A 25,674-nucleotide genomic window follows, 5' to 3' on the forward strand; every position below is an offset into this window, starting at 1 on the left:
AGAGAGTGAACAAGCAAAACAAAGTAGAGCTTGTATATGCAGAGGGTTGCAGAAAGAGGCACTAAGCTAAAATGACAGCAATGTGCCCAAAACACGAGGGCAACCAAAAAATTTTAGTAGAAATTTAAATGTTCAACATATAAATGTAAACATTTAAATTTAAGTTAGAATATTTTTTCTTATGAGATGGGTTGTAGTACATACTCTGCCTTATTACAGTGAGACTTTATAATATCTGAGATTAAAACCTTTAAAATTCTACATAAAAGCTTCACTGAGGCTTGGGTATAGAGAACCCACCACCTGGCGACCTGAGTCTCATATCTGGGCCAGTGAACTGTTAAGGACAGCACCACTGTGACAGGAGCCGCTACCTGGAGAGGCAGTCACAAGTTCTCGGTCCCAGCTCAGCTTCTGGTATCTAATTGCCTGTGCTGCATTCCCAAACCCAACTACTGATGAACTATGTAACCTTAGACAAGCTACTAAATCTCTGTCCACTGCCATCTCTTTGTCTGTTAAATGGGGTATTAAGAGAAGCTGTACCGTTAAAGCTGTGAGGACCATTTGTTTTCACACGAGATGAAGTATGTGAAGAACACTTGGATCAGTGTTAGAGCTCGAGGAAAACTCAAGGTGGCCAGGCAAGTGAAGAATATGCTATAAGAAGGGCATCTGGATGGAGCAGGGCTCAATGCAGAGGAGAAATGAAGAAATAAAACTCAGTGGAAGGCAAAACGGGAACAAGTAGAGGGCAAGACCAGAGGAAGTAGGAGCACCATGCCAGAGGCACATAAACTATCATTTTTCTCAGATTCAATGTGAAAGAAAGACAAAAGTCCATATAAAAAGTCAGGAGTGCCCGGCCAGTGTGGCTCAGTGGATTGAGCATCATCCCATAGACTGAGATCCTGGTTCGATTCTCAGCCAGGGCATGTGCCTGGGTTGTGGGCTCGATTCCCACTAGGGGGAGTACAAGAGGCAGCCGATGGATGTCTCTCTCTCAAAATAAAATAAATGAAAACATATTTTTAAAAAAAAGGTCAGGAGTATAGCCCTGGCTGGTTTGATTCAGTGGTTGGAACGTCGGCCTGTGTACCAAAGAGTCATAGGTTCAATTCTGGCCAAGCGCACATACCTCAGTTGCGTTTGGTCCTGGGCCCTGGTCGGAGTCTTGTGGGAGGTGACCATTTGATGCCTCTCTCACATCGATGTTTCTCTCTCTCCCTTCCTCCTTCCTACTCTATCTGAAGATAAATAGAAAAATATTCTTGGGTGAGGATTAAAAAAAAAAAGTCAGGAGTATATAACTCTTGTGCATGGCCCCTTCTCAAAAGTAGGTTGGACATCCCTGGGGCTTGTCCAAGAAGAAAGGTAAGAAAAGCAGATCCATCCATGAGGGCTCACTCATTTGATTTATTTCAAGGTATCCCCTCTTGAAAGAGATTTTATCACTCTTGACCCCTCCTCTTAGGCTGAGACCAGTGAGAAGGCAGTCACGAAAATGCCCAAATGACTGTTATGGGCAGCTTGCTTCATCTGTGGGCTGACGCTCTAACCACTAAGCCTGACTGGCCAGGGTAAGCAGCTTCTTGAAAGGGACATAGGTCAGTTAGAAAAACAAATACTTCCAGAAAAATTACTGTTCCTCCTGGGCTGTCAAGGCCACCAGTGCTGCTCGTACCTCTTCTGCCTGGGCTGGGGGCAACAGACAGTCTTGAATGAGGGCCAGCGCAGCTGCCTCTGTCAGGCTGCTGAAGTCCTGGGATGTTTTGACAGGGAGGTGCCCGGCCAGCTCACAGAGGGCAACGTTGAACGCCTCACTTTCCTTTATCCCAAAGCTGGACTTCCGGGGCCAGAGGATTACCCGGACCCCTGTGAGGGCTGAGGAAGGTAAATTATTTCCAGGTGGGGCTCCCCGGGTCACAAACAAGTTATGTGCAATCTCATGGTCAGTCAGATAGTCAGTAGCTCGACATACCCTGCTTATTAGGGCTTCCAAGTCCGGCCCTGGCCCGCTGGTATAAAAGAGGAAGCCAGGAGCCGGGACAGCCTGGAGCATGTGCAAATGGCCCCCAGGGTCCAGCAGCTCACTTGGTGCCCCCTCCACGGGCAATCTGTGAGCCAGGTAATAGCCATGCAGGTGGAGGTGGTTCACTGAGGCCAAGCCACCCAGGCTGTTGAAGCCAACGCGAAAGCCTGGGTGTGAGCTCAGCAGCACAGCCTCCAGCCCGGCCCGAAGGGCACCTGGCAGCAGGCGTTGGGGAAGTCCCCGAATGGGATCTGGCACCAGCAGCACATGGCCCCACTCCAGGGGGCTGACATTGATCATCACAAGGATATTCTCTTGCTGGAGAACTACACCTGGGAGATCGGGCTCCCTGCACAACCGGAAGAGGACCTCTCCTGGCCGGATTTTGTTGAAATTAAACTGTTCTGGGTCAAATGCCTGTCTCACACTACTGATGTTCTGGGGGCACCTCCTTTGCACCCCTCGCTCTACATTCAGCTGAGCCACAAAACCCATGGATCCAGGGAGGGTTTGGGTCTGCAGTTCCCCCAAGCAGTAGCGGAACAGACCCAGCTCCATCCGCTGCTTCCAGGCTGAGCAGAGTGCAGAGTCAAAACGAGAGAGAGGCAGCGTGTCCACATCTGGGCGGCTGGGCACATTCCTCAGCCACTGAACCCCTTCCCACACGAGTTCCTTCTGTCCATAGACAAAGTCAGGAATGTCTTGCTCTTCCCAGTCCTCCTTGTCTGCAGGTAGCAAATAGGAAGTTCCATTTGAACCATGTGCAACAGCCATGGGCCGACCTGAAATAATCAGAAGAGGGGGAAAAAAATACAGGATGCTACCCCATTCCCACAGATTTTATTTTTATTTTCAAATAACCTTTACTTGTTCTTCTGCCTACAAAAGTAATATATACCTTCGGTAAAATGTTTTGAAAACACAGAAATTACTCATAATGCCACCACCTGTAGATTGGCACATATTTTTGCTGAATGAGAAATACATATTGAGCCCTGGCCAGTTTGGAATCTTCACCTTTCGTAATAGTTTCATTCATTCATGCATTTGTAAATGGGAACCTACCTTGCAGAGCTGTTGCAAGAATCGAAGCAACTAGGCACAGCGTTGGGCATTCAGTGGGTCTGCGGCAAAGAGCCTCAGTGGGCAGTAAATTTATGGTTATTTCCGGAAAGGCGACACGGGGGCTCCAACACCTGAGGCAGAAGCCTGGTGGTAACGTCTGGATGGAAAAGCCTTTCTCGGGCCTCTGGCCACTCAGCGAGTTTCCCGGTTACCCTGGTTCCAGAGACTTCCCTGCTGTCCTTTACCGGACCTCACCGTTGCGGCCGCAGCTGCCACCACCACCACCTGCAAGGGAGGAGGACGCTCCGCGCGACCTGCCTCAAGCTCCTACTGCAGCCAGTGCGAGGTCGCGGTGCCTTCGACGCATGCGCGGTCTGCACGCACGCACGCGGCGTGGCCCGCTCCGCCCATCCCCGGAGGCGGGGCCGTGAGGCCTGGGCTCCGCCCCGGAGCGGCCGGCCCCGCCCAGGGCCCCGCCTCCAGCTCACCAGGGACCGCCCGGAGCCGGGAGCCGGCGGCTGAACCCAGCTGGGAATTCCTGGGCGCTTTAAGGAGAGGGGGCGGGCCCGGGGACGGTGGCCCCAGGAGCGGTTGTCGCGGGGATCGGGCGGTGGCGCGGCCCGAGGGCGGAAGTGAGAAAGTTGCCGGCGCCCCGAGACGAGTTGGCGGAACTGCGCGCGGCGCGGCGATGGGGGGTTCGGGCAGCCGCCTGTCCAAGGAGCTGCTGGCCGAGTACCAGGTGCGCGGGACGCCGGGCCCCGGGGAGCTCGCACGCGGGCCTGCGCTCGGGAGCGGGGTCCCGGAGCGGGCGGCAGGGCGGGCGCGACCTCCGGGCGGCCTGCTGACCCCCCGTCCCGTTCTGCCTTCCAGGACTTGACGTTCCTGACCAAGCAGGAGATCCTCCTGTAAGTGCTGTCGCGAACCTGGCCTCCGGGATCCTCTAGAGATAGATTCGGGGGGCTCCGTCGTACCGAAAACAGGCCTCCCAAGGGAGCGGCTGAGCCGGAACTGGAGTCCCGCGCCCCAGCCCTCGGCTGCGCCCTGCTGCCCGCACGTCCTCCCCGCCGTGCCGGGGCCCTGCTGAGCTGCCGCCAGCCGAAGCGGGGCTCCCTTTGACCTTGCTCTCCACTGACTTCTGCATAACCGAACCTCCAGCCCCAGTCCGGCGGGGGCTGCTGTGGCTCTCGGCTGACCGCCGACTGGCAAAGCCAGAGAAGCCTTGGGGAGCGAGGCTCCTTCTCCCAAGTTTACCTGAGTAATAAATACGGTAACCGTTAACGCTTATTGAGCACCTATCCTGCCCCAGGAACGGTGCTAAGTTACCGTACATTACCTAATTTAATCCTCCCGAAACAGGTTCAGAGAATTCTGGTAACTTGCCTAAGAATACACTCCAAGAAAGGATTTGAACTGGGGCTGGTACACCCTTCTCGCTTTGTTTGCCAAGCTTTCTGTGGCCTGGGCTTTCTTGGCTACAGTAATCCTGCTGAGTAGATACTTAAAGGTAGCTGCTGTAAAGAGGGAGGCCCTGCGGAGCAGGAGATCCCTGGAGTTTTGCTTATTTCTCCCTGTTCATCTGAGCCAACTTCTGGCTCCTTCCCCAACCTCTCTATCCCTCAGGGAGCTCTAGAACCCGTGCCCAGCACAAGTGCCTGGCACACAGTAGGTCCTCAGCAAATACCAATTGCAAGAATGGACTCCCAGCCTGTACTGTCTTGTGACGTATCTCCCTTTGTCTTATCGAGACTGATGACTCAGAAAATCTCTGTACCCGACTTGGCTCCTCACCTGGTGTGTAATACGCAGCAAGGCAGGGAATGGGGGTTTAATACACACAGGAAGGTGGGCCAACAGGTTCCCCTCCTTCTGCCAGAGCCCACAGGCGGTTCTGTGAGCTGCTTCCCCAGGAGCACAGGAGTGTGGAGGAGTCACTGCAGGCACGAGTGTCCTTGGAGCAGATCTTCAGTCTTCCAGAGCTCAAGGTGCCAGCCCCTCATCATGCAGTCACTGGCCCCATTCTGGTCTTTTCTCTGCTTAGCTCTAATTTCCTGGGACAAGGGCTTTACCTAAATCACCCAGTAGAATGATCTAGAATGTTTTTCAAATCGGGATTCTAGGAACACATTCGTGGAGGTTCAAAAGAAGTTTGGTTCTTTAAGAGGAGTTGTGTAACCTTCAAGTTTGAGAAACCCTCTTCCAGAGGCTGACTGCCTCTCCATAAGGCTGCTGTGAAAATTTCCATGCAGAGGGCCTGGCTTAATGCCTGTAACACAATAAGTATTTAATTATATGTTCTGTTTGCTTAAGATGCCTTCCTCTTCCTTCTCTGCCCCCAGGCCTACCTGTTGGTTAACCTCTGACTCCCAGTAGCTGTCCCTGTGCCCTCCCCAGCTGTGTCACTGGTCCTCCTGTCTTCTGAAAAGCGCTAGTCACTCTCCCCCATGAGCCCGCACTCATGGTGCAGGTTCTGCGAAGTGTTCCCTCCAGTTCCCTGTAGGGTCTGAGTGTGACCTGGGCTGCATCCTGTGATATTCACAGAGGCTCTCTTCCTAGGCCAACCCTTTCAAGGAGCGAATCTGCAGGGTCTTCTCGACTTCCCCAACCAGAGACAGCTTGAGTTTCGAGGACTTCCTAGACCTCCTCAGTGTGTTCAGTGATACTGCAACGCCAGACATCAAGTCCCACTATGCCTTCCGCATCTTCGGTGAGGACTGGGAGGAGCCTGGTGGAACACGGGCTCTTCCACATGGTCTTTCTGGTGGTGCTGGTTGGGAGCTGGGGTCATTCCTGGACTCTGGGAGTTCATCCTGACCACATCCTTTTGGGCTTCTGTGTGCTGTCTAGATTTCGATGATGATGGGACCTTGAACAGAGAGGACCTAAGCCAGCTCGTGAACTGCCTCACGGGAGAGGGCGAGGACACTCGGCTCAGTGCTTCAGAGATGAAGCAGCTCATCGACAATGTGAGCAGCTGGGCCCAGCGGGGCGGGCCGGGGGGCCGAAGGAGGACTTTGGCCTGACGCCCTCTTTTCCAGATTCTGGAAGAGTCCGACATTGACAGGGACGGGACCATCAATCTCTCCGAATTCCAGCACGTCATTTCCCGTTCACCAGACTTTGCCAGGTATGACAGTGTTCCCATCTGAGGCATCTGGGTCTGGGACATTATTATGGGGGTACTGCCCCCTGCCTCCTCTGAATATCTCAAGGTACCTCTCCCCTCAGAGGAGACTGACAGATGTGAGACACAGTTCATTCCAAAGGGTCTTAGGGGAGAGGTGGGTAAGTTTGGGTTTAGTCCTCAACCTCCTCTTCCAGCAGAAAGTCCAACCCACTTTTCTCTTGTTCAGCTCCTTCAAGATCGTCCTGTGACAGGAGCCACAGCCTGTTTCCCAGCACCCTGTAGAGTAACTTTGTCACTGCTGAGCTGTGGCCAAGGTTACGCCTGTGTTGCCAGGGCCGGCCAAGCTGGCCCAGTTGAGCTGGCACTGTGAAGTCTTGTCCCGGGCAGGAAAGGGCCTTCCATGTCAGGGCCTCACCCCTTCTCACTGCCATTGTCATCGCTCTGTTTGTTTCTACTAATCAATAATAAAGGTTTAGAAGTTTTGATCCTATGCGTGATGCTACAAACACCAGTTATGAGTAAGGACTGGACTTCTAGAAGGCTTTGATCATACTGGAACTCACTAACCCCTAAAGCAGGGACCAGAAGGAAGTCAGAGTGGGGTGATGAATATGAAGGGGTACATGGGGGAGGGAACCCTGACTGTAGTAGTGGGTACATGAATTTCTATATGCGTTAACATTATAGAACCGTTTACCAAAAGAAAAAATAATTTATTGTATGAGCATTTAAAAAATTTTTTTAAAGAGTTAAACAAAAATCCTATTCCCTGTAGTCAGCTAGCCCCTGGAACCAGGAGGTTCAGAACCCCCAGAACTCAGAAGACTAGACCAACCTCGAAAAGCAACGGTCCTTTAAAAGGAAGGGCCAAGGGCCACGATTCAATTTCAGTTTAGATTTTATTAAAAAAACAAAAACAAAAAACAAACATAAAGTGCATCTTATTTAAAAAAATATAAAACCCACACAAATTCAGGGCCCTTTGCTGGGCAGTGTCAATATCACTTAGATCGGAGGCAGGTAAAGTGTGGGGGTGAAGGCTGGGATGGATGACGGGGCAGAGACAGACACACGGGTTTTCAGGCTGGACAGCGGAAGGCAGGCAACAGCAGCGTCCGCCTAGAGTTCCGCGGGAAAGGTGAATATCATCATGCATTCTCCTGAGCTCACACTGCCTGCTGTCATGTGGCAACAGCCTGATACAGGCCGGAAAGGTCCAGAGGAGGCTTGAGCCCAGGGCCTTGTGAGGGCTGCAGAGCCGCAGAGCCCTCCGGTCCCTGAGGTGACAGGATGATGGCTGTAACAACCTGGCCAGCTGGTGGCCGGCAGGACCCATGGAGCCGGAGCCTGGCCCCTGGCCCTGCAGTGACGGGCTGCCTGTGGCAGTGGAATAAGGCAGAGACTGGAAGAGACCAGCTAGTGAGAGATTCCCAACTCTGTCTCCAACCACCACGGTGGATGAGTTTCCAAAGCCCCCAACAGGCCTCGAGGCTGGGTGCTGGGAACTGGAGTGGCCGTGTGTGTGGCATTGTGTTGTCTGTCATTCTCAATTCACATTTTCAATGGTTTTTTTAAACAAAAGGCTCAGCTTACATAAGAAGCACTGCTCTGCCCACCTAGGCAGGCGCCATCTTCAGCCGGGACCTCCGGGGCCATGGCTGTCTTGGTTGGAGGGGCCTCACTACTTGAGGAGCAGCAGGCCAGCTGGCCCCACTACTGCCGGGAGCCGGGCACTGGGCACCGGGCACCGGGCTGTGCGGCACGCGGCGCAGAGTCCAGTGGGCCCCTTCTGAGCACTCATGGCCCATGAACCCAGGGTGGCTTCCTCTAGAAGTCAGCTGTCACACCACCGAGTCCCGGATCTCAGAGCCTAGGCGAACCCGGGGCCGGGGGCACACCGGGGACACCTCCACAAAGCTGTCATGGATGCTGAGCGGCCTCTTCTCTGACTCGGTGAAGACCTGGGTCCCCGGGGAGTTATCCGACAGGGCCTGGTAGCCTCGGTGGTCGAGAGGGGTGCTTGGGGGCCCTACGCCATTGAGTGGTCGGGTCTCGGGTGGCAGCACCACAGGGCGGGTCTTGGGGTGCACACTGGCACACTCCCCCTGCTTCAGGAAGACTTTCATGCCGTCCCGGTGCCGGTAGAGGAAGAACAACAGCAGGAGCACTATGACGAACACGAACAGTACACTCATCACCAGGAACTCCGTCCAGTAGGACTTGTCCACGCTCCAGCTGGCCTTGCCGTGGGCTGGCGCACTCACCCGAGATGTGTTGATAATGACAGACCCTTTTCCCCTCCGCTCTGTCACTGTGTCCTCCACCTTTGGGCAGTAGCTGGCCACCAGCTGCCGGAAGTCCTCCTCCAGTGACCAGCACTGGAACACCCCCAGCTCCTGCTGGCTGCCCGCCAGCAGCAGATCCCCAGTGGACAACACCCGGCAGGAGGCCGAGCCATTGACAGGGACCCCGTTGTGCAGCCAGAGCCGGGTCGCCAGGTTGGAGAGCAGGGGGCAGGTCAAGGTGTTCACCGAATTGGGCTGGAACTGGACTTGCTCACATGGCTTCTCACCTGCAGGCAGGAGAGGCACAGACATAGGGTAAGGGAGGCCTGGCAGCCCCAGCAGCCCCAGCTCACCCACCTCCCTCTGAGCAGTGCCCATCCTGCCACAATGGCAACTATTGAGAATTTCAGGGATTGTGACACCCTTTCCAGGACCTTGCTTGCAGGCTGGAGGGACGAGGACGGGAGGAAAGGCATTTATACCCACCAGTCCCTGAACTCAGGAGCCTTCTAAGTAATTAGGCCCCTGCCTCCCTCCATCCTTTGATGGGCACCTTACCTGCCGGTACAGCAACCCGGGGCTTGACCATGGAAGTGTTGCAGAGGTCCCTGGTGTTAGCCCCCTCGATGTCCTGGATCCATGACCTGAGGACCAAAGAGAGTCTGGGATAGGCCAGAGCGCCTGTGAGCACGCACCCGTAACCTAGGTGCAGCCCTGTAGGCGAGGGCCTGGGCAATGGCCTGGGCTCAGGGGCCACCAGGTCCAGAGCAGGGATCAAAGGCAGACCAGCATCTCCTCTGTCGATAGATACAGTGATAGATACAGTATTTATTTCAAGTAAGTTACTATAATACTTCCCTGAATTACAAAAGCAGGATGAGCCTTTAGAAGTTGGGAAGGACACTTGGCTCTGTATGTGTGTAGTTGCCCCTCTCTCTGTCTCTTTCTCTTTACCCTCACCCAAGGATAAGTTTATTGATTTTAGAGAAAGAAACATTGATCAGTTGCCTCCATACACACCCCAACCAGGATCGAACCTGCAGCCTAGGTATGTGCCCTGACTAGGAATCGAACCTGCAACCTTTTGGTGGACGCTCCAACCAACAGAGCCACCTGGCCGGGTCATATAGCTGTTTCTCTCTTTTTTTTAGTCCTCACCTGAGGACTTTTTTTTTTTCATTTTTGTTGTTGTTGTTGTTGTTCAGTTAGAGTGGGAGGGAGAGAGAGGCAGAGAGAGAGAGAGAGAGAGAAACATCGACATGAAAGGGACACATCGAGTGGTTGCCACCCGCACAACCCAACCAGGGCCGGGGACAAACTGCAACCGAAGTACGTGCCCTTAGCGGCAACCGAACCCGGGTCTCTCTGGACCGCAGGCCGACACTCTAACCTCTGAGCCAAACCGGCCAGGGCTAGCTGTCTCTTAAATCAATGCCCATGCATGGACTTGTTTAATGCACTCAAAAATACTTGACCAAAAACAAAGGCTAAAAATACTGTAAAAATCACTCACAAACCAGCAGCCAGCGATCATGACAGGGAGCATTTTTGGTGCGTCCCTCCCAATGCACCTGTGTGTATTCATGTGTGGTTTTGTGAAATATAAACCTGCACCAGATATCGCCCTATGTGAAGCAAGGACACCACAAGTGGGGCAGGTCCTGTTTTTAGTTAAAATACATGCTTTTTATTTTACACATATTTAGAAAAATCTGGCAGGATACACATCAAATTCTCATCGTGATTCTCTCTAGGTGGTGGGACGAGGGGTAGTTATATTTTAATTGGGCTCATCTCTTTTCTCTAAGCCTTCTATATAAATGTTTTATAACCCAAACAAGTTATTTTGAAAACAACGTTTAATGGGTTTGTGAACGGATTGTGTTTCACATTCCTTACGTTCTGTTATTTAAACACACTTGCATGCCAATCCACGCTCTCCAGCAAGGCTTGTCATAGCTATGACACTTCATAATTTTTTTAAAGGGAGAGGGAAAGAGAAATAGACACATCGACGAGAGAGAACATCGATTGGCTGCCTCCTGCGTGCCCCCCACTGGGGATCGAGCCTACAACCTGGGCATGTGCCCTGACTGGGAATCGAACTGGCGACCTCCTGATGCATGGGTCGACGCTCAACCACTGAGCCACACTGGCTGAGCTCTTTCTTTTGTTTTTGACACTTCGTAATTTTCTAAATCACATCCCCACCTTACAGGTGAGTGAGGCAAACAATTTATTGTCTGAACTACAACACTTCTGAGAGTCAGAAGGGGAGCTGATTAATAATTATGCCAAGGCAGTGGACACACTGAAGCTGTGCAATTATTATTAAGGGCCTGGGGAAGGCGCTCTGAGGCCAAGTACACAGGGATGGACACGGGGGTGGGGGTGGGGGGGTGGGGCCTTCAGAAGCTCTCACCTGGAGGTCGCCCCATGGTGGTAGAGGCTGATGTGACGGCACTTGGAGCTGCTCCAAGCACAGTAGGGGTCCCGGGCGAGGAGGCAGTCCCCACAGCTCTGGTACAGGCTGCAGTTGGCCACGGGCACCTGGACCACACCCGAGTGTGAGGCAGCATACAGCAGTCCCTGCACAGACACGGGGATGAGGGGAAGGCACGGGCAGCCAGCGCCACCACCCACAGCACAGCTGGCTCGCATGCCCAACCAGAGCCACTCGCCAAGTGCCTCCTCTCATGCTCTGGAGCACCCCACTCTCTGATGGCTTGTCAACAGAGGGGTACCCCAAGTGTGCCGACGGTCTCTTCTGCCTCCTTACCCTGTCGGGGTCCAGGAGCAGGTTCTGCACGGGCTGTCCTGGCGAGAAGATCTGTAGTTCCTCAATGATGTGCACTCGGGGGCCTACACTCACCGCCTTATGCAGCCGGCCATCCCCTGCAGCAAGGACAGCATTCAGGCCCTGGGTGGAGCCTGCTGCCCACACCCCACAGCCACGTGCCGTGGCCACGCCCCCAGGCCTCTGAGTCTGCCCGGCAGCAGGTGCTCACCGGTGCCCAGGAAGAGGACGTCATAGGTGTGGTGTAGGCCACGGACACGGTGGACAGCCACGCGCTGGTAGCGGGCCTGTGGCTGCAGCAGCAGCAGGTGGCTGCGGACTTGCCCATCCATCAGGAAGTGGTCCTTCAGGAAGTTCAGCACACGGTCGGGGAGCTGCAGGGATGAGCTGATCTTTCTCTCCCGGGTGCTGTTGGTGATGCACTGAAGGACAAGGTGGCAGCGTGAGGCAGCAACATCCAGGGCAGGGTGGCACCCCAAGGGTCCCGCTGGGACAGCCTCTCCAGAGGACGGCAGGGGTGTCTGCCCCACCCTCAGAATCCATGCACATCACTTGCAGGTCTACAAAGCCCAGGTGCTGATCTGGAGGCTACAGGGCAAAGCCCAGGGTGTGGGCACCCAAGGGCCCCCACTGGCAGATTTCCCTGCTGTGCTGCTCCCAGCCCCTCCCCCAGGCCTCCAGCAGCACAACCACACTTCCTGCTCCATTAGCATCCTTCCACTGACCAGGTGTACCAGAGGGGGGGCACGAGGTACCTACAGTTAGTTCCCACCATGCGGGTGGGGGGGCTTCCTGGTTCTCTCTGTAAGAGCTCTGAGACTTAATACCCAGGAGTGACCCTCAACTGACCCATGAGGCACAGGGGCTGGTGAGAAACACCACAGAACAATGCCGAGGTGTGCTCCACACACCACATCCTGTCTCAGGTCTGCTCTTGGAAGAGCCCCTCAGGCTGGAAGGAAAGAAGAAATAACTCTCTCTCCACGGCCTGGCCATTTCTCACTCAATAAATCAATAAGGAGCTCACAGCCAAAGGGGGAGGCGCCCATGAGCAGACAATTCCAAAGGCAGATAGTGTGTGTCCTGAGGGGGACACACCTGCCCACCCTGAGACAGGTCTGAGGGCATCTGATAGTCACGGTCACATCTAACTTCACTTTCAAGATGAGAAAACAGACTTGGAGAAGCCATGTGATCCCAGCCTGGGGAGAGGCCCCACCTTCCTGGCACCCCGCCCCAGTACAGGGAGCAGTGCTCACCGCGCCAGGCCGGGGTGTGGGCACCTCGTAGGTCACGGTGTACCACTGCTGCGTCTCACGGTTCACCTCCTTGTAGAGGCCATTGAAGGCCCTCTGCACGTCCTTCATGGTGAAGACACAGATGGCAGAGCCCTCTGTGGTCCCTCTGTGCCTACAAAAGAAATGGCTCGTGAATCCAAGAGCCCCGGGGCTCAGGATGAGGCCAGCCACCCCTCCTCCCCCCATCCCCGGCGAGGTCTGGTGGCCCTACCACTGGGATGTGAAGACCCCATAGAAGAGGGTGTCACGCCAGTCCTGGGGGCTGGGGCTCAGGGTGAAGACGTCCTGCAGCACGTTGAACGGGAAGCTGTCGTCAGGCCGCAAGCACAGCAGCTGGGCCTTCAGGAAGGACGTCCAGCGCTGCTGCAGGATCCGCCCGCCGCCCTCGTCGCCCTGGAGAGGGAGAGAGGGCGGCTCAGGCTCCGAGGCGGGGGCTGGGTGCGCCTCATTGTCCCCTCCCCAGCAGTAACTGAGACAGACACCTGGGAGGGCAGGCAAACTGAAGCAGACCTGAGCTCCATTTACAATCAAGAAGACTCAGAGGCAACATACATGTACCGTCACCAGGCTAAGTGAACGGCAGTGCCTTCCTTACTGTGAACAACGGGGACTCTATTACGAACATGGAAAGAGGTCATGACTTCCGGCCGAAGAACTGCATTCACAGTACAACTCCCGTTTGTGAGTAGTTTTTTAGTAATATAAATATATGTATTTATACATAGGCAAAAAAAAAAAATTTAGCAAGGAACCTTCTAGAACATTAACAGTTCTTATGGTGGGGCGACAGGAATGTAACATATAGTCAGCATTTAGTTTGTGGCCCACCACATGCCTAAAAGCTTTCCGTGGATTAATTTAATCCACATGGCAACTCTGAGGCAGGCTGGTTATTATTCCCATTGAACAGACCAGAGACTGTAAGTGAGCAGGTAAGGGACTTGCCCAGGTTCACACAGCCAGCAGGGGTTCAGTGCAGGCAGCCTGGCTCCAGAGTCTAGATTCTTTTTGTTTGGTTAATCCGCACTCGAGGATATTTTTCCATTCATTTTTGGATAAAGTGGAAGGGATGGCGGAGAGAGAAAAACATCAATGTGAGAGAAACACACTGACTGGTTGTCGAGAGCCGACACTAACCGCTGAGCAAAACTGACCAGGGCACAGAGCCTAGACTCTTTTTTATTTTTTGTATCCTCACCCAAGGACATTTTTTGATATTTTGTTCAGATAGAGTGGGAGGGAGAGAGAGAGAGAGAAACATCGACATGAAAGGGACACATCGAGTGGCTGCCACCCGCACAACCCAACCAGGGCCGGGGACACGCTGCAACTGAGGTACATGCCCTTAGCGGGAACCGAACCTGGGTCTCTCAGGACCGCAGGCTGGCACTCTAACCGCTGAGCCAAACCGGCCAGGGCGAGCCTAGACTCTTAATCATGATACTACACTGCCTCTTTATCTTGTCGTATCTGTGTGTACTTTTCTGTTCTGTATTTCATTTTTTAAAAAAATATATTTTCTTTATTGATTTTAGAGAAAGAGGAAGGGAGAGGGAGAGAGAGACAGAAACATCGATGAGAGAGAACACCAACTGGCCGCCTCCTGCATGCCCCCACTGGGGATTGGGTCTACAACCTGGGCATGGGCCCTGACCGGGAATCAAATTGGCGACCTCCTGGTGCATGGGTCAACACTCAACCAGTGACCCACACCAGCCGGGCTGTATTTCACATTTTTTACATAAGAATAAACAGCATGAGGTATTTTGATTTACAAGGAGAGAAAAGCCGTTAGCTGGGCCATTCCTCCTGGAGAAGAAGAGAAGGTCACAGAAGCAGGTGTTCCCTGACCCTGGATCCGGGCAGCCTTTGGGGGCTCTGGGTGGCCCATGCCCTCACCTTGCAGATGCGGGCAATGCGGGACACGATAGTGTTCTCGAAGAACTCAAACTCCTGGCCGGTCTCGCTGAAGAAGAAGTAGATCTTGTCATCATCACCTTCTAAGCTGCCCAGGCTCTCGGGAATGTAGGCCGAGGCCACAAAAGCTGGGTCTGTGGGGGCCAGCAGGGAGCGCAGAGTCAACCCAGGAATTCCAAACAGGCAGGGCTCTGTTCTCAGGCCCTGCTGGGGGCCAGCGCCCCCCGCCAGGGCTCCTGAGCCAGCCCATGGGTGGGCAGTGGGAGGGGTTCACCTTGGAGCCAGTTGAGGGAGCTCTCAGTCTTGGTGGGGCGGCGGCTTTGGCTCCGGGAGATGGCCGGGTCATTCCCCAGGAAGTTGCTGACTGTTCCAGTGTAGAGCTCACCATCTGCCAAGAAAACATTCCCATGGGAACGACCTCTCAGCACGGCCCCTCTCTTGGCCCAGAGCCTGCAGTGACCCCAGCCCTGCCCACCTTACTTGGGGCGCACAGAGGAGGGAGCAGGAACTGGGGGAAGCAAAACCCAAGGGCAGCCCAAGGTCACACCTGCACATCACCCCCATGGAGTCTCAGCGAGGCCGTCCTGCCCCCAACACTCACCAACCATTAGGGCTGTGGACTTGAAATTGGGGTCAAAAGGACAGCGGCCCTTGCCATCTTCCAGAAGGACCTTCCCCGCCTGGTCCCGGGCCAGTGTGAAGTTCTCCACATTCTGCAGGGGGGCAGACAGGTAGGCTCAGCAGGAAAGGAAGGGATACCGAGAAAGGCAACTCCGGGGAGGGGGGCGGGCGAAGAGGTCAGACAGACCATTCTCCCCATCCTGGCACCCAGGGCACAGTGCCAGCCCCATCTGGCAGTGACCTGCGGTGGGCACTGTTCATCCCAGTTGACAGAGGGGAGACGAGGCTTAGAAAGATGTGAGCCAGGAAGGGGCAGCAATGATTCCAACCCAGGTAGGTCTGGCTCCAGGCGTGTGCTCCCACCCACAGCCTAAGGTGTGCGCAGGGCAGAGACGCATGGGTATGAGAGTGTTGAGGAGGAGTGTGCAAGGTGGGCTGTAAGCTACCAAGAAGCCTTGCGGGGAGGGGGGGCTCATTCTGCACCAGAGATGGGTGCTGGAGAACAGCTCCCTGGGGCAGAACACTGGGAGGTTCCCAGGCCACCTGTGCAGAGGACGGGGACTCACAATGTAGGTGCACAGGGGGCTGAAGGCGCCGGTGCCGCAGGTAAACAGGTGGCTGCTGTTGAGTGGCAGGAGGATCTTGATGTAGTTTTGACAGTCACGCTGGGGAAAGAGGAAGAGGGTGTCAGGCCCAAGCCGGTCACCAGAGGGCACCACCGAGACCAAGGCCAGTGCTGGCGGAGAAGCAGCGAGTCAGGAGAAACCTGGAGCAGGAGCCTCCTGGACTTCGCTGACCAAGGACCGCAAACATGTACGCGTGTGCTGCAGGGGGAACCTTGGGGCTCAGCCAGTTCTGTGGTTGGCAACCTTTTGTTCAGTCTGGGGTGAGGCACAGAATGCGTCCTCCTGGGCTGTCTGGGCCCCTGAAGGTCCTCTTCAGAACCTCAGAGCCAAACGATGGTCCCTCCCAACCCACGTGGGGAAGAAGCCACAGCTCAGAGCAGGAGACACTCAGCCCGAACCCTGGCCCCGGACTCACGGACAAGCCTCTGCGTTTGTCTATAGTGCCTCCAACTGAGCTTCCGAGAGCTCTCAAACTTTTCTCTTCCAAGATCCTTCCTTTTCATTCATGGGAACTCCATCCTCTCGGCTGCTGAGGCCCCAAACCTCCAGCCAGCCTCAAATTCCTGTCTCTCACACCCGGCACTTTTGCATCAGGAAATCCCGGTGGCCCCATCTTCAGAAAACATCGGGAAGCTGACCATGTCTCACTCCCTGGTCCGGGCCACCATCACCTCGCATCCCTCGCTGGTCTCCCTCCCTCTGTCCTTGCCACACGGAGGCCACTCTTGCCATATGCCGGGCCATGTGACTCTTCTGCTCGGCCCTCCAGTGGTTCTCCAAACACCCCCCCTCAGAATAAAATCCCTAGACCTGCTCCTCCTCCAGGTACCCCATCTCAACTCCCTCACCTCCTTCTCTTCTTGGCTCAGCTGCCACCCTTTTTTTTTTTTTTTTTTAAGAATAGTTTATTGATTTTTAGAGAGAGAGGAAGGGAGAGCGAGAGAGAGAGAAACATTGATGTGAGAGAGAAACATCCATCAGCTGCCTCCTGCACGCCCCCTACTGGGGGTCGAGCCTGAAACTTGGGCATGTGCTTTTGACTAGGAATCGAACCAGCAACTTCCTGGTGCACGCACGGGTTGCTGCCCACCCACGTGAGCCACACCAGCCAGGGTGCAGATGTCATTTTTCTAAATGAAGTGTGTAACCTGACTACCTTTTAAACTGACTGGATTTTGCCTGTTGTTCTTTCTTGACTCTTTCACAGTTGTATCTCCAGTGTTTAAAGCAAGTGCTTACTGGATACTAAGTGCTAAATAAAAGAAGTGAGGGGCAGTCAGGACATGGACCTAGGTCTTTTTTTTTTTATCCTCACCCGAGGACATTTTTCCATTTTTTGTTCAGATAGAGTGGGAGGGAGAGGGAGAGAAACATCTACATGAAAGGGACACATTGAGTGGTTGCCACCCGCACGACCCAACCAGGGCCAGGGACAAACTGCAACCGAGGTACATGCCCTTAGCGGGAACCGAACCCGGGTCTCTCTGGACCGCAGGCCGACGCTCTAACCGCTGAGCCAAACAGGCCAGGGCATGGACCTAGGTCTTGATCCCAAGTCTGGTGCTCTTTGCCTTCATCTTAGCTGCCCCCGAGGCACTCAGGACCAGGGAATGGTGGGGAGTCCTCCAGGAGAACCCCAGGCTGCATCAGACCCGCCCCTATTGGTCTGACCAAAGCCAAACAAGCATCGGTCAGACCTGCTACACCTGGCATCCTTTGCAGAGGGACACGACTCCTGTCCCCACCCAACTGCTGCTCCTGCTGGAAGCTCACATTTACTGGGCACTCACCTTGAGCTGGGTGGCCTAGACCTGGACCTCAATGAATCCTCACTCACGGTGGGTCCAGTGAGACAGGCATCACTAACCCATTTTACAGGTGGGGACACGGAGGCTCAGAGAAGCACATCTACTTGTCCAAGATTCAGAGCCAGCTCTGGCCATCTCGGAAGCCCACGCCCGCCCACCACAGCTGGCTGCATCTGCTCCCACTCCTGCTGCTGTCCTGGGTCCAGGTCCACCACCCTTCATCCCACCTGCAGCCCAGGTTCCTTTCAGGCGCTGGCTCACCTGTGGGTCCTTGCCCTTAAAGCTGCACTGGTACTTCCTCTCAGCATCTGCGCTCCACAGCAGCTGGGGAATGAGAGGGGGCAGGTGAGTGTGCATGTGGGGATGGAGGGGTTGCCTCCCCCCCCTTTCCCTTCTCCGTCTGCATCATCCCCAGACCCAGGCGATCAGTCTTCCCGTCCACCTTCCCCACTGCCATCCTCTGCCTGGCTTAACTGGCCTCGGGCATCATCTCCCACCTCCTGGTATCTCCCGCCTGGCAGGAAGCTGGTGCTGCTGTTGAGCGCGAAGAGGGCCTCTCGGGCACCCACGTACAGGGTCTTCCCATCCCTGCTCAGCAGAAGGGCCGTGTAGTTGGAGACGTTTTCAGTTTGGAATCTGAGGAATGGTCGCTCTTCAGAGCCTGGGGAGAGGAAGATGGGCATTACCTGGGGGCCCACCCTTCCCACAAAAACCCAACCTCTGGAATGGACCAACTGGAGTGAAGGGAGGTCGACAAGGCCATGGGTGGCAAGGGGCTAGGGACAAGGGGTCAGGCTTACAGGGGAGCAGCATTCCTGCCCGGCAAACTTTATGCAAGAAACAGAGGCACACAGATGAACGGAAAAGAACATGAATTACAGCACCATTCACATTCATGAAAAATCAAATCAACCTAAATGTCCCACCACGGATGGCTGGGTGACAATAAATCCTAATACTTCATTGGATAGAACACTAGCAGCTGGTAAAAATGATGCTTTTTTTTTTCCAGAAGACCCAGAAAAACAAGCAAAGTTACATAAGAAAGGCATGGTCAAAACATGACGCAAACTAAAACACAAAGTGATGATTTTTGAGCCCATAACAGAATACAAGACAGCAGGGAAATTCCACACTCTCCGTCGCGTGGCGTGTGACCCGAAGAGAAGGGCTTGTAAGCACAGCCCACCCCTTGGCCCCACAGTGACCACGAAGATCTATGATTAAACAGGACGTTGATATCAACCTTGGCCTCAGGAACTTGAACGTACAACAGACAGACACTGTGATGCTGGGGACGAGGGCAGTTAGGAGCGTGGAGTCTCTTTATCATCCTCTGAGAGCAAAGGGCCACAAGATACTGTCATCATCATCATCGGTTAAGGGGACAAGAATCTGAGGTTTATGCACATTAATTTAAATTGCAAAGGCAACCAAATAGGGTGGCAGGAAATGTTTTGGAGGAGCTGGGAAAGGGTGTGAGTGCTACAGAGCCTTATTTTTCTCAGCAGCGAATCGGTACGTCAGATAAGCCAAGAAAGAGGAGTATAAGCATTTTACTTAAACATACAAAGAAAACCACTGTAAACAAAAAGTGCAAGTGGTTAAAAGTTGTCCCTTTTAGCCCTGGCCAGTTGGGGTCAGTGGTTAGAGCACCAGCCTGTGGACCAAAGAGCCCCGGGTTCGATTCTGGCCAAAGGCACATACATCAGTGGAGGTTCGTCCCCGGCCGGGGGTGGCAACCAGTCGATGTGTCTCTCTTCCTCCCTTCCACTCTGTCTGAAGATAAATGTAAAAATATCCTCGGGTGAGGATTACAAAAAAAAAAAGTTGTGCCTTTTAGCCAGGCCTGGGGCTGGGGCAGACTGAGGCAATTGTTGCTTTTCATGATGAGTCCTATACTTATAAAAAGAATTATTGTGCACATCCTTGATATCAATTTTAAATATCTTAAATATCTTTCATCGTTATAGAATATGTAGTAACAAGGGAAGATACTGATGACATACCAGTAAGTGAAACTAGAGGTTATAAAATAGTACGTCTAGTTAGAGTCTATTTCTTTCTGTGTGGGGAAAAAAATAAATATAGAAAAAGCAATCTGGAAGGATGAATCACAAAATGATGAAAAGTGGTAGCCCTGCCCTAGCCAGTCTTGCTCAGTGGTTAGAGCGTCGGCCTGTGGTCCACAGAGACCCGGGTTTGGTTCCCGCTAAGGGCACGTACCTCAGTTGCAATTTGTCCCCGGCCCTGGTTTGGTCGTGTGGGTGGCAGCCAGTCAATGTGTCTCTTTCACCTCTCTCTCTCTCTCTCTCTCTCTCTCTCTCTCTCTCTCTCTCTTTCTCTCTCTCTCTCCCCCTCCTTCCAACTCTATCTGAACAAAAAAATGTCCTCAGGTGAGGATAAAAAAAAAGTGGTAGCCCTGGTGGGATCACAGGGAATTTTCTTTCCCTTTTTCACTTGTTATCATTTTTGGATGCTACAGATTTATTACCCTTGTGTGATACGCAAGAAACAAATCAGAGAGGAGAGGAAGAAGTAAACACAAACACATCTATCCACCAGGGTATCATCTGTGCTCAGAGTGACTAATAGATTGGGAGAGAAATTATTTTAAAAATTCTAAGCAGCTGATATGAAAAGAAAAACAAGCAGAAAGCAGCCACCCTGCCCAACCTCCGGCATCTCCTAACTGACCAGTGGGTTATGACCGCGCAAACAAATACAGTCTCATGAAGCGCAGGAAGCGGTAGGCCGGCCACATGCCAACAGAGCGGTTGTGAAGACGCTTTGTGTGTGTCTCCACAGTGAGCGGTTTTACATACCCCCAGCCTGGTTCCACAAGAGTGAGGAAACACAAAGGAAAGAAGGTAATGAAATAGAAACACTAAAATTGGGAGCAGAGGAAAAAAAAAAAAAATCTGAAGAAAACATTGAAACCAGACAGGAGGGACAAATTTCCATACGCAGGTCATAGGTCGTCATACATTCAGTGCTGAGCCTCCAGGGGCTGAAGAGAAAAGGGAAATGAAGTCACCTTATCCTCGCTGTCCAAGAGGCAGAGCACACTCCGGTGACAAGCCTCCCTTCTGGAACCCAGTGAGAAGCGGGTTGCACGGGCAATTCACAGGGGAGAGTCCCACCTAATGGCCGGAGCCCGAACTCTGCTGCTGAAACCACACAGGACAGCTGTGGTCGAGCCAGTGTAAGTCCATTGTGATTCCGGAGACCCTAGGCCTTCTGCCTCACACCCCTAAGTCCTCACCACGTCCTAGGGGCGCTCTGCACACAAAGAGGCCCAAGGAATGCTTCCAGCACAAACCTCCCACTTCTCGAACCAAAGACTTCCCAGCATGCTGGGTCCCGATCATGTGGCTCATGCTTTTGTGCTGATGAGCTGACCTTTCTGTGCTCTGCTCCTGGGAAGAACCAGCACCCTCAAGAGAGTCCTCCCGCTGGCCACCCGAGGTCCGCGTGGGAAGGTGCGTGCTGAATGTGTTGTAGATACTAACTCCTTGCGTGCCCCCAACCACCCCAGGAGGTGGGGACTGCTGCTCGCCCCACTTTACAAACGAAGAAATCAAAGCTCAGAGAGATTGAGCAATGACACCAAAGCCACACAGCAAAAGAGAGGCTGGCGCAGGAGGTCTCCTTCCTGAACCCAGTCTGCGGGGCACGGCAAAATCACCCAGAACATCTGAACTCCAGATGCGGGGCCTGCCTGGCTCCCATGCTCTTGACCGGGGAGACGGCCTGACAATGTTCTGCTTGACAAGCTCCCCGGTGATTCTGGAGCAGAAGTTTCCAAGGGAAGCGCAGGTGGGTCCTCTGCAGGGTACACGGCACGTCACTGGGCTTGGGTTTTCTCATATGCATCGTGGGGATAATGCAAAAAAGGAGAACAGCAGCCTCCCGAGGGGTCAGTGAGATGAGGGCAAGTGGCTACTGTGGCCCCTTCTTTCTTTTGCATCCCTCCTGTGTCCTGAAAGCACGGGCTGGCCCCAATCTGCCCATGCCTGTCTGCCTGCGGAGGAGAACTTCAGTCTGGGCAGGAGGCAGCTCTTGGCATCTGTCCAGATAACATAGAAATGCCAAAGGTCAGAGGTAAGAGCTGAAGCCCAGGTGGCAGCCTGGCCCCACTCAGGCCTGGAAGGGCGGGGAAGCCTGCCAAAGGTCACGCAGACAGAGCGCAGCCCAGCTGGAGGGGCAGCAGGGCACCAGCTGCTCACCCCTGGTTCCAGCCCCGCCCCCCACACAGCCAGCAGCTCCAGGTCCCCGCCCCTCCTCCCGTCATTTTGGGAGTATAGGAACATGGCGCAGAGACACAAATGCCTCAGAGGACTGAGCGAAGGGCCCCTCACACCATGCCTTCCCACTCTGGGGACACGCCTCCTGAGTCTCCCCGCCCTGGACCTCTCAAAGCCATGGTGTCCTGAAGGCCTTGTCCCACACGAGCCCCCCTGCCCCGTGGACGTCACCTGGGCCGGCTTCCCAACTGGGAGTCTCAACGAGACAGATCAAGAGCGCAGACTCTAGAAGCAGAGACCTGAATTCAAATTCTGCCTGTCACTTACGAGCCCTTTGCCTTCAGGACCAACCACGTAACATCGTGGAGCCTCACTTTCCTCATCTGTAAAGTGGGGATAATAGCACCTCGCCTCATGAGGTTGTTATGAGAAGAAACGAGATTATGTATGTAAATAACAATACACATAATAAGCCACGTTCGCTGACTGATTACCCAAAACAACTGTGCGCACGTTCCCCGTGCTGGCATGGCGTCTGGCACACGGTCAGCACTCCAGTGGATCAAAAACAAAACCCCAAGCCCTGCAGGAAAATCCAGCCCAGCGAGTGCAGCTGGGGAGCAGGGCAGAGAGGAGCTGCGCCTCCCTCATCCTCCTGCTTAATTAAAACACTGGCGCCCAGTGATTCTAACCTAGGCCTGCACCTGGTCTCAGAGAGGGGGACTCAAGGCCAGTCGCAGAGCATCAGGTCAAAAACGGGAAGGGTGTCAGCTGGGTCTCATGCTGGTCCCTGCTCTGTGGTGCTCTGAGTGGCCAGTGCCTGGGGTCACCTCCAGAGTTATACCACAGACGTCTGTGTGGGGCCCTGCCTGAGCCTGCCCGTGCACGTGTGCATGTGCGTGTGTGTGTGTGTGTGCGTGTGTGTGTGTGTCTGCGTGCCCCACCACAGGGCTTGTCCATGCCTGTGTGTTTGCTCTGGAGTGCTGTTTGTGCAGAGGTGCCAGGGAGGGGGTGACTGTGCCGGCGGCTCCCTGTGCATGCTGGCACACCTTGGAGTCCGTCTTTAACGTCTACGCTGCGACGGAGGGTGCCATGTTTGGCCATACTCATCCTCCACCAGCTGGTCAGTCCAGTACAGAGCAAGCCAGGCCGCCTAAGGCTGTGGCCATTATTCCCAGGTGGGATGAAACCTTTGCAGCCACCCCAGCAGGCCTGAGCCAGTGGCTTGTCCAGGGCTCCCAGGAGGCTGGAGGGGGGCGGCTTGGGGCTGTCAGAGACACCTGCAGGGCCCATCCCCCGCTGCAGGCCTGGGGTATCAGCAGGAAGTGATGTGGGTACAACTCAGTCCTCAGCCTCATCTCGAGGTTCTGACCTTCCCCGTGACTCAGCCGGAAGCTTGGAGCTCTCTGGAGCGAGCAGGGAATAGGGCTCAGCACTGCCCGTACCCCAGGTGCCCCCACCCGGGCCAGCAGAGCCATGACTCAGAGCCCCACCCCACCTTTCTCTCCTTGGTGGCTCCCGCACGACACAGCTGACCTGGCCCTCACATCCCGCCCTCCACAGGCCTGTGCAGGACGGGGCTGGAAAGCGGCAGCTTCCAGCGGAGCGGGTGCCAGGAAAGTCCCCAGCAGGGAGGCAGTCCATCACCCCTCCGCTGCAATCACCAAGTTCCAGAGAGACTCTGGGCCCAGGACAGTCCCGAAGGGCCTCCCAGAGGCTTAGTAGGAGCACCTGCTCCCTGGGAGTCACACTGGACCCTTGGACCCACCTGCGCCAGCAGGAGCGGCATCTCCAGGGTTAAGGTGCTGACTCAGTGACAAGCCAGGGCAGCCAGCGACCCAGACACGTCCTCACTCCACACTGCCCAAGTGCTGGGCAGGGCTGCCTGATGGGCCGGAAGCAGTGGGCTCTTTGCCATCGCCAAACCAGTGCCAGGGCTGAGTCCCCGATAGGGAAGTGGGGCCATGTCCAAAGTCCTCCACAGGGACTGAGGTGACTGACCAAGGAAGAGGCAGGAAGGCCAGGGAGCCCAACCTCGTAGCATCCAGTGTTCTGGACAGGTGCATAAAGGTCCCTGCTATGGCCCCATCGAGCACGTCGAGGGCTCCTGCCAGCATCTTCAGGTGGCCCTGGCCCTTCACGGACCTCCTTGAGCCCATCCGGCCAGTAGAGCCCTAACCTAGGACCTGCCACGAGCTGCCATCACCTTGGGAGCCTGATCTCTCACCCCCTCACCCAGGACCCTCTGCTGGGGGCTGGCTGCTCCCCAATGACCCCTCTCCCCTGAGGCCTCGGCCTAGGGTCCACCTTTCCCCTCTCTTGATGTCTCCTCTTTTTCTAAGGAAATCGGGGCCACCGGGCATAAACCCTCTCAACTTCCACTGCTCCCCCATCTCCGCAGAGACTGAGTTGTGTCATTAACCTTTGCCCCATAGAAAGCAGTTTTTTCCTTCAATGTTTATCCTAGAAATAGGCGGGCCTTGCTCCTCCCTTCTCAGCCCAAACCCTTCTGAGAAGAGCTGCCCTGCGCGACGCCATCTCTGACCTCCCACTCACGGGACTCAGGCCCCAACCAGCCCCAGCCCCACCCCCAGCAGGGCCCAGGTGCCGAGGGGCAAGGCACGTGGTCCCGTGGAGGTCCCCCTGTCCTCTGGGTGTCTGCCACACACCAGCCTCAAGGTCACTTCCTGTCTCCACCATACTCTCTGGGCATTTCCTAAGCACTTTGAATGATTAACGCCTGTAATCCTGTCAAGGTCGAGGTGACATGAGCGTCACCATCTGCATTTTTCAGGTGAGAGGACACAAGGCAAATAATGTGTGTGGTTACCCAGCTAGGAAGAGCTGGGAAGCTGAGTTTGAACCTGGGCTGCTGGTTCAGGGTCTGTGCTGTAACCCCCGGCAGCCCCTCCAGGGTTTGCTCTTGAATGTTCTTGTTCCCTGGGGCCTGCCCTTGGCCCCTGGGTCACACACACATCCACACCCAGCGTGTCAATGACCCGGACCCAGCGCTGGTAACTCCCAAAGTTCTTCATCCAGCGTGGATCTTGCTCCAACACGCCAGACCCCACTTTCGGGCCCCTTCCTGTACCCCTCCCCGTTCCGGATGCCCTCTTCGGCCTGGGATCCCTGTGGCACCATCCACCCAGCTGCAAACTTGGCATTGTGCTTCCTTCCTTCCTCCCTGTCACCCAAGGACATCCGATCTATAATTAAATCCTGCCCGTTTTTCCTTCTCAATATTTTCCAAATGTATGTCTATCACTATGCCCACCACTCACGTCCATAACCAGGCCACCACCCTCCCACCAGGTCTCTGCAGCAACCGCTGTCCCAGCTGCTTCTGCCTCCAGCCCCCCTGCTACGCTGAGGCCAGAGAGCTCTATGGGAACTGTCACTGTGCGGTGTAAACCCTCAATGGTGCCCCACTGTCCAAGCCCTAACTCATCAGCCCTTGCACGTCCCCCTCCATTTCAACTTACTGCCACCAACGTCCCATTTCTCCTCTCGGTCTTCACTCAGACAGTGCCCCCACCTGGAAGGCCTTTCCTTCGGACTAACTCCTACTCGTCCTCTGAGATTCAGCTCAGTTCCACCTCCTCCAGGAGGCCTCCCTGACTCCCCAGCCGGATGAGGGCCCCTTCTCTGTGCACCCAACATTCCCCGTGCACATCTCCCTGATGCACTGGCCACCCGGACTGATGATGGCGAGCTTTCTGCCTCTTCCACTAGGCTGAGAGTGCCTTGAGGTCCAACTGTCTTATTCATACTGTAGCCCATCTTTGTATTGCCTGGCCAGGTGAGTTCCCAGGAGTTGCTTGATAGCCATTTGTAGATTGAATGACTGACTGACA

General features: G+C 54.6%; 3 protein-coding genes across 6 annotated transcripts in view; 1 reads left to right on the top strand and 2 right to left on the bottom strand.

The window, feature by feature from the left end:
* Nucleotides 1-1,440: 1,440 nt before the first annotated feature.
* On the bottom strand, nucleotides 1,441-3,401 carry GDPGP1 (GDP-D-glucose phosphorylase 1). The gene is made up of 2 exons (XM_036278087.1): nucleotides 3,098-3,401; nucleotides 1,441-2,814 (listed from the first exon to the last, which is right to left on the bottom strand). The coding sequence occupies exon 2, from the start codon at nucleotides 2,804-2,806 to the stop codon at nucleotides 1,640-1,642; it is 1,167 nt and encodes a 388-aa protein (XP_036133980.1). The 5' UTR covers nucleotides 2,807-2,814; nucleotides 3,098-3,401; the 3' UTR covers nucleotides 1,441-1,639.
* A 224-nt stretch (nucleotides 3,402-3,625) lies between these two features.
* CIB1 (calcium and integrin binding 1) lies at nucleotides 3,626-6,711 on the top strand. Its single transcript, XM_036278098.1, has 7 exons — nucleotides 3,626-3,836; nucleotides 3,968-4,002; nucleotides 4,971-5,079; nucleotides 5,651-5,801; nucleotides 5,942-6,060; nucleotides 6,133-6,221; nucleotides 6,448-6,711. The coding sequence occupies exons 1-7, from the start codon at nucleotides 3,786-3,788 to the stop codon at nucleotides 6,467-6,469; spliced, it is 576 nt and encodes a 191-aa protein (XP_036133991.1). The 5' UTR covers nucleotides 3,626-3,785; the 3' UTR covers nucleotides 6,470-6,711.
* Nucleotides 6,712-7,161: 450 nt separating this feature from the next.
* Nucleotides 7,162-25,674, bottom strand: part of SEMA4B (semaphorin 4B) — a 36,177-nt gene continuing 17,664 nt past the window's right edge. For 3 of the 4 annotated variants that reach the window (XM_036278052.1, XM_036278051.1, XM_036278050.1), the window contains 13 exons: nucleotides 18,071-18,234; nucleotides 17,835-17,897; nucleotides 15,706-15,804; nucleotides 15,120-15,231; nucleotides 14,793-14,906; nucleotides 14,501-14,652; nucleotides 12,813-12,994; nucleotides 12,563-12,713; nucleotides 11,515-11,725; nucleotides 11,286-11,401; nucleotides 10,929-11,095; nucleotides 9,065-9,150; nucleotides 7,162-8,793 (listed from right to left, as the gene is read on the bottom strand). In XM_036278052.1, the coding sequence (XP_036133945.1) occupies nucleotides 8,063-8,793; nucleotides 9,065-9,150; nucleotides 10,929-11,095; nucleotides 11,286-11,401; nucleotides 11,515-11,725; nucleotides 12,563-12,713; nucleotides 12,813-12,994; nucleotides 14,501-14,652; nucleotides 14,793-14,906; nucleotides 15,120-15,231; nucleotides 15,706-15,804; nucleotides 17,835-17,897; nucleotides 18,071-18,234 (2,348 nt within the window). In that variant the 3' untranslated portion in view covers nucleotides 7,162-8,062. The remainder of the gene's footprint in view (nucleotides 8,794-9,064; nucleotides 9,151-10,928; nucleotides 11,096-11,285; nucleotides 11,402-11,514; nucleotides 11,726-12,562; nucleotides 12,714-12,812; nucleotides 12,995-14,500; nucleotides 14,653-14,792; nucleotides 14,907-15,119; nucleotides 15,232-15,705; nucleotides 15,805-17,834; nucleotides 17,898-18,070; nucleotides 18,235-25,674) is intronic. The other variant, XM_036278053.1, reaches the window with a different exon arrangement.

This window comes from Molossus molossus, unplaced genomic scaffold (genome assembly GCF_014108415.1).
Source record: "Molossus molossus isolate mMolMol1 unplaced genomic scaffold, mMolMol1.p scaffold_m16_p_24, whole genome shotgun sequence".
Classification (NCBI taxonomy): domain Eukaryota; kingdom Metazoa; phylum Chordata; class Mammalia; order Chiroptera; family Molossidae; genus Molossus; species Molossus molossus.

What these genes read in the sequence shown, in the direction of transcription:
- GDPGP1 (XM_036278087.1), bottom strand. Translation starts at nt 2,806, where the DNA reads ATGGCTGTTGCACATGGTTCAAATGGAACTTCCTATTTGCTACCTGCA.
- CIB1 (XM_036278098.1), top strand. Translation starts at nt 3,786, where the DNA reads ATGGGGGGTTCGGGCAGCCGCCTGTCCAAGGAGCTGCTGGCCGAGTAC. An exon ending in TCAGTCTTCCAGAGCTCAAG is followed by an intron (nt 5,080 to 5,650) that starts GTGCCAGCCCCT and finishes CTCTCTTCCTAG; the next exon opens with GCCAACCCTTTCAAGGAGCG. An exon ending in TGAAGCAGCTCATCGACAAT is followed by an intron (nt 6,061 to 6,132) that starts GTGAGCAGCTGG and finishes CCTCTTTTCCAG; the next exon opens with ATTCTGGAAGAGTCCGACAT.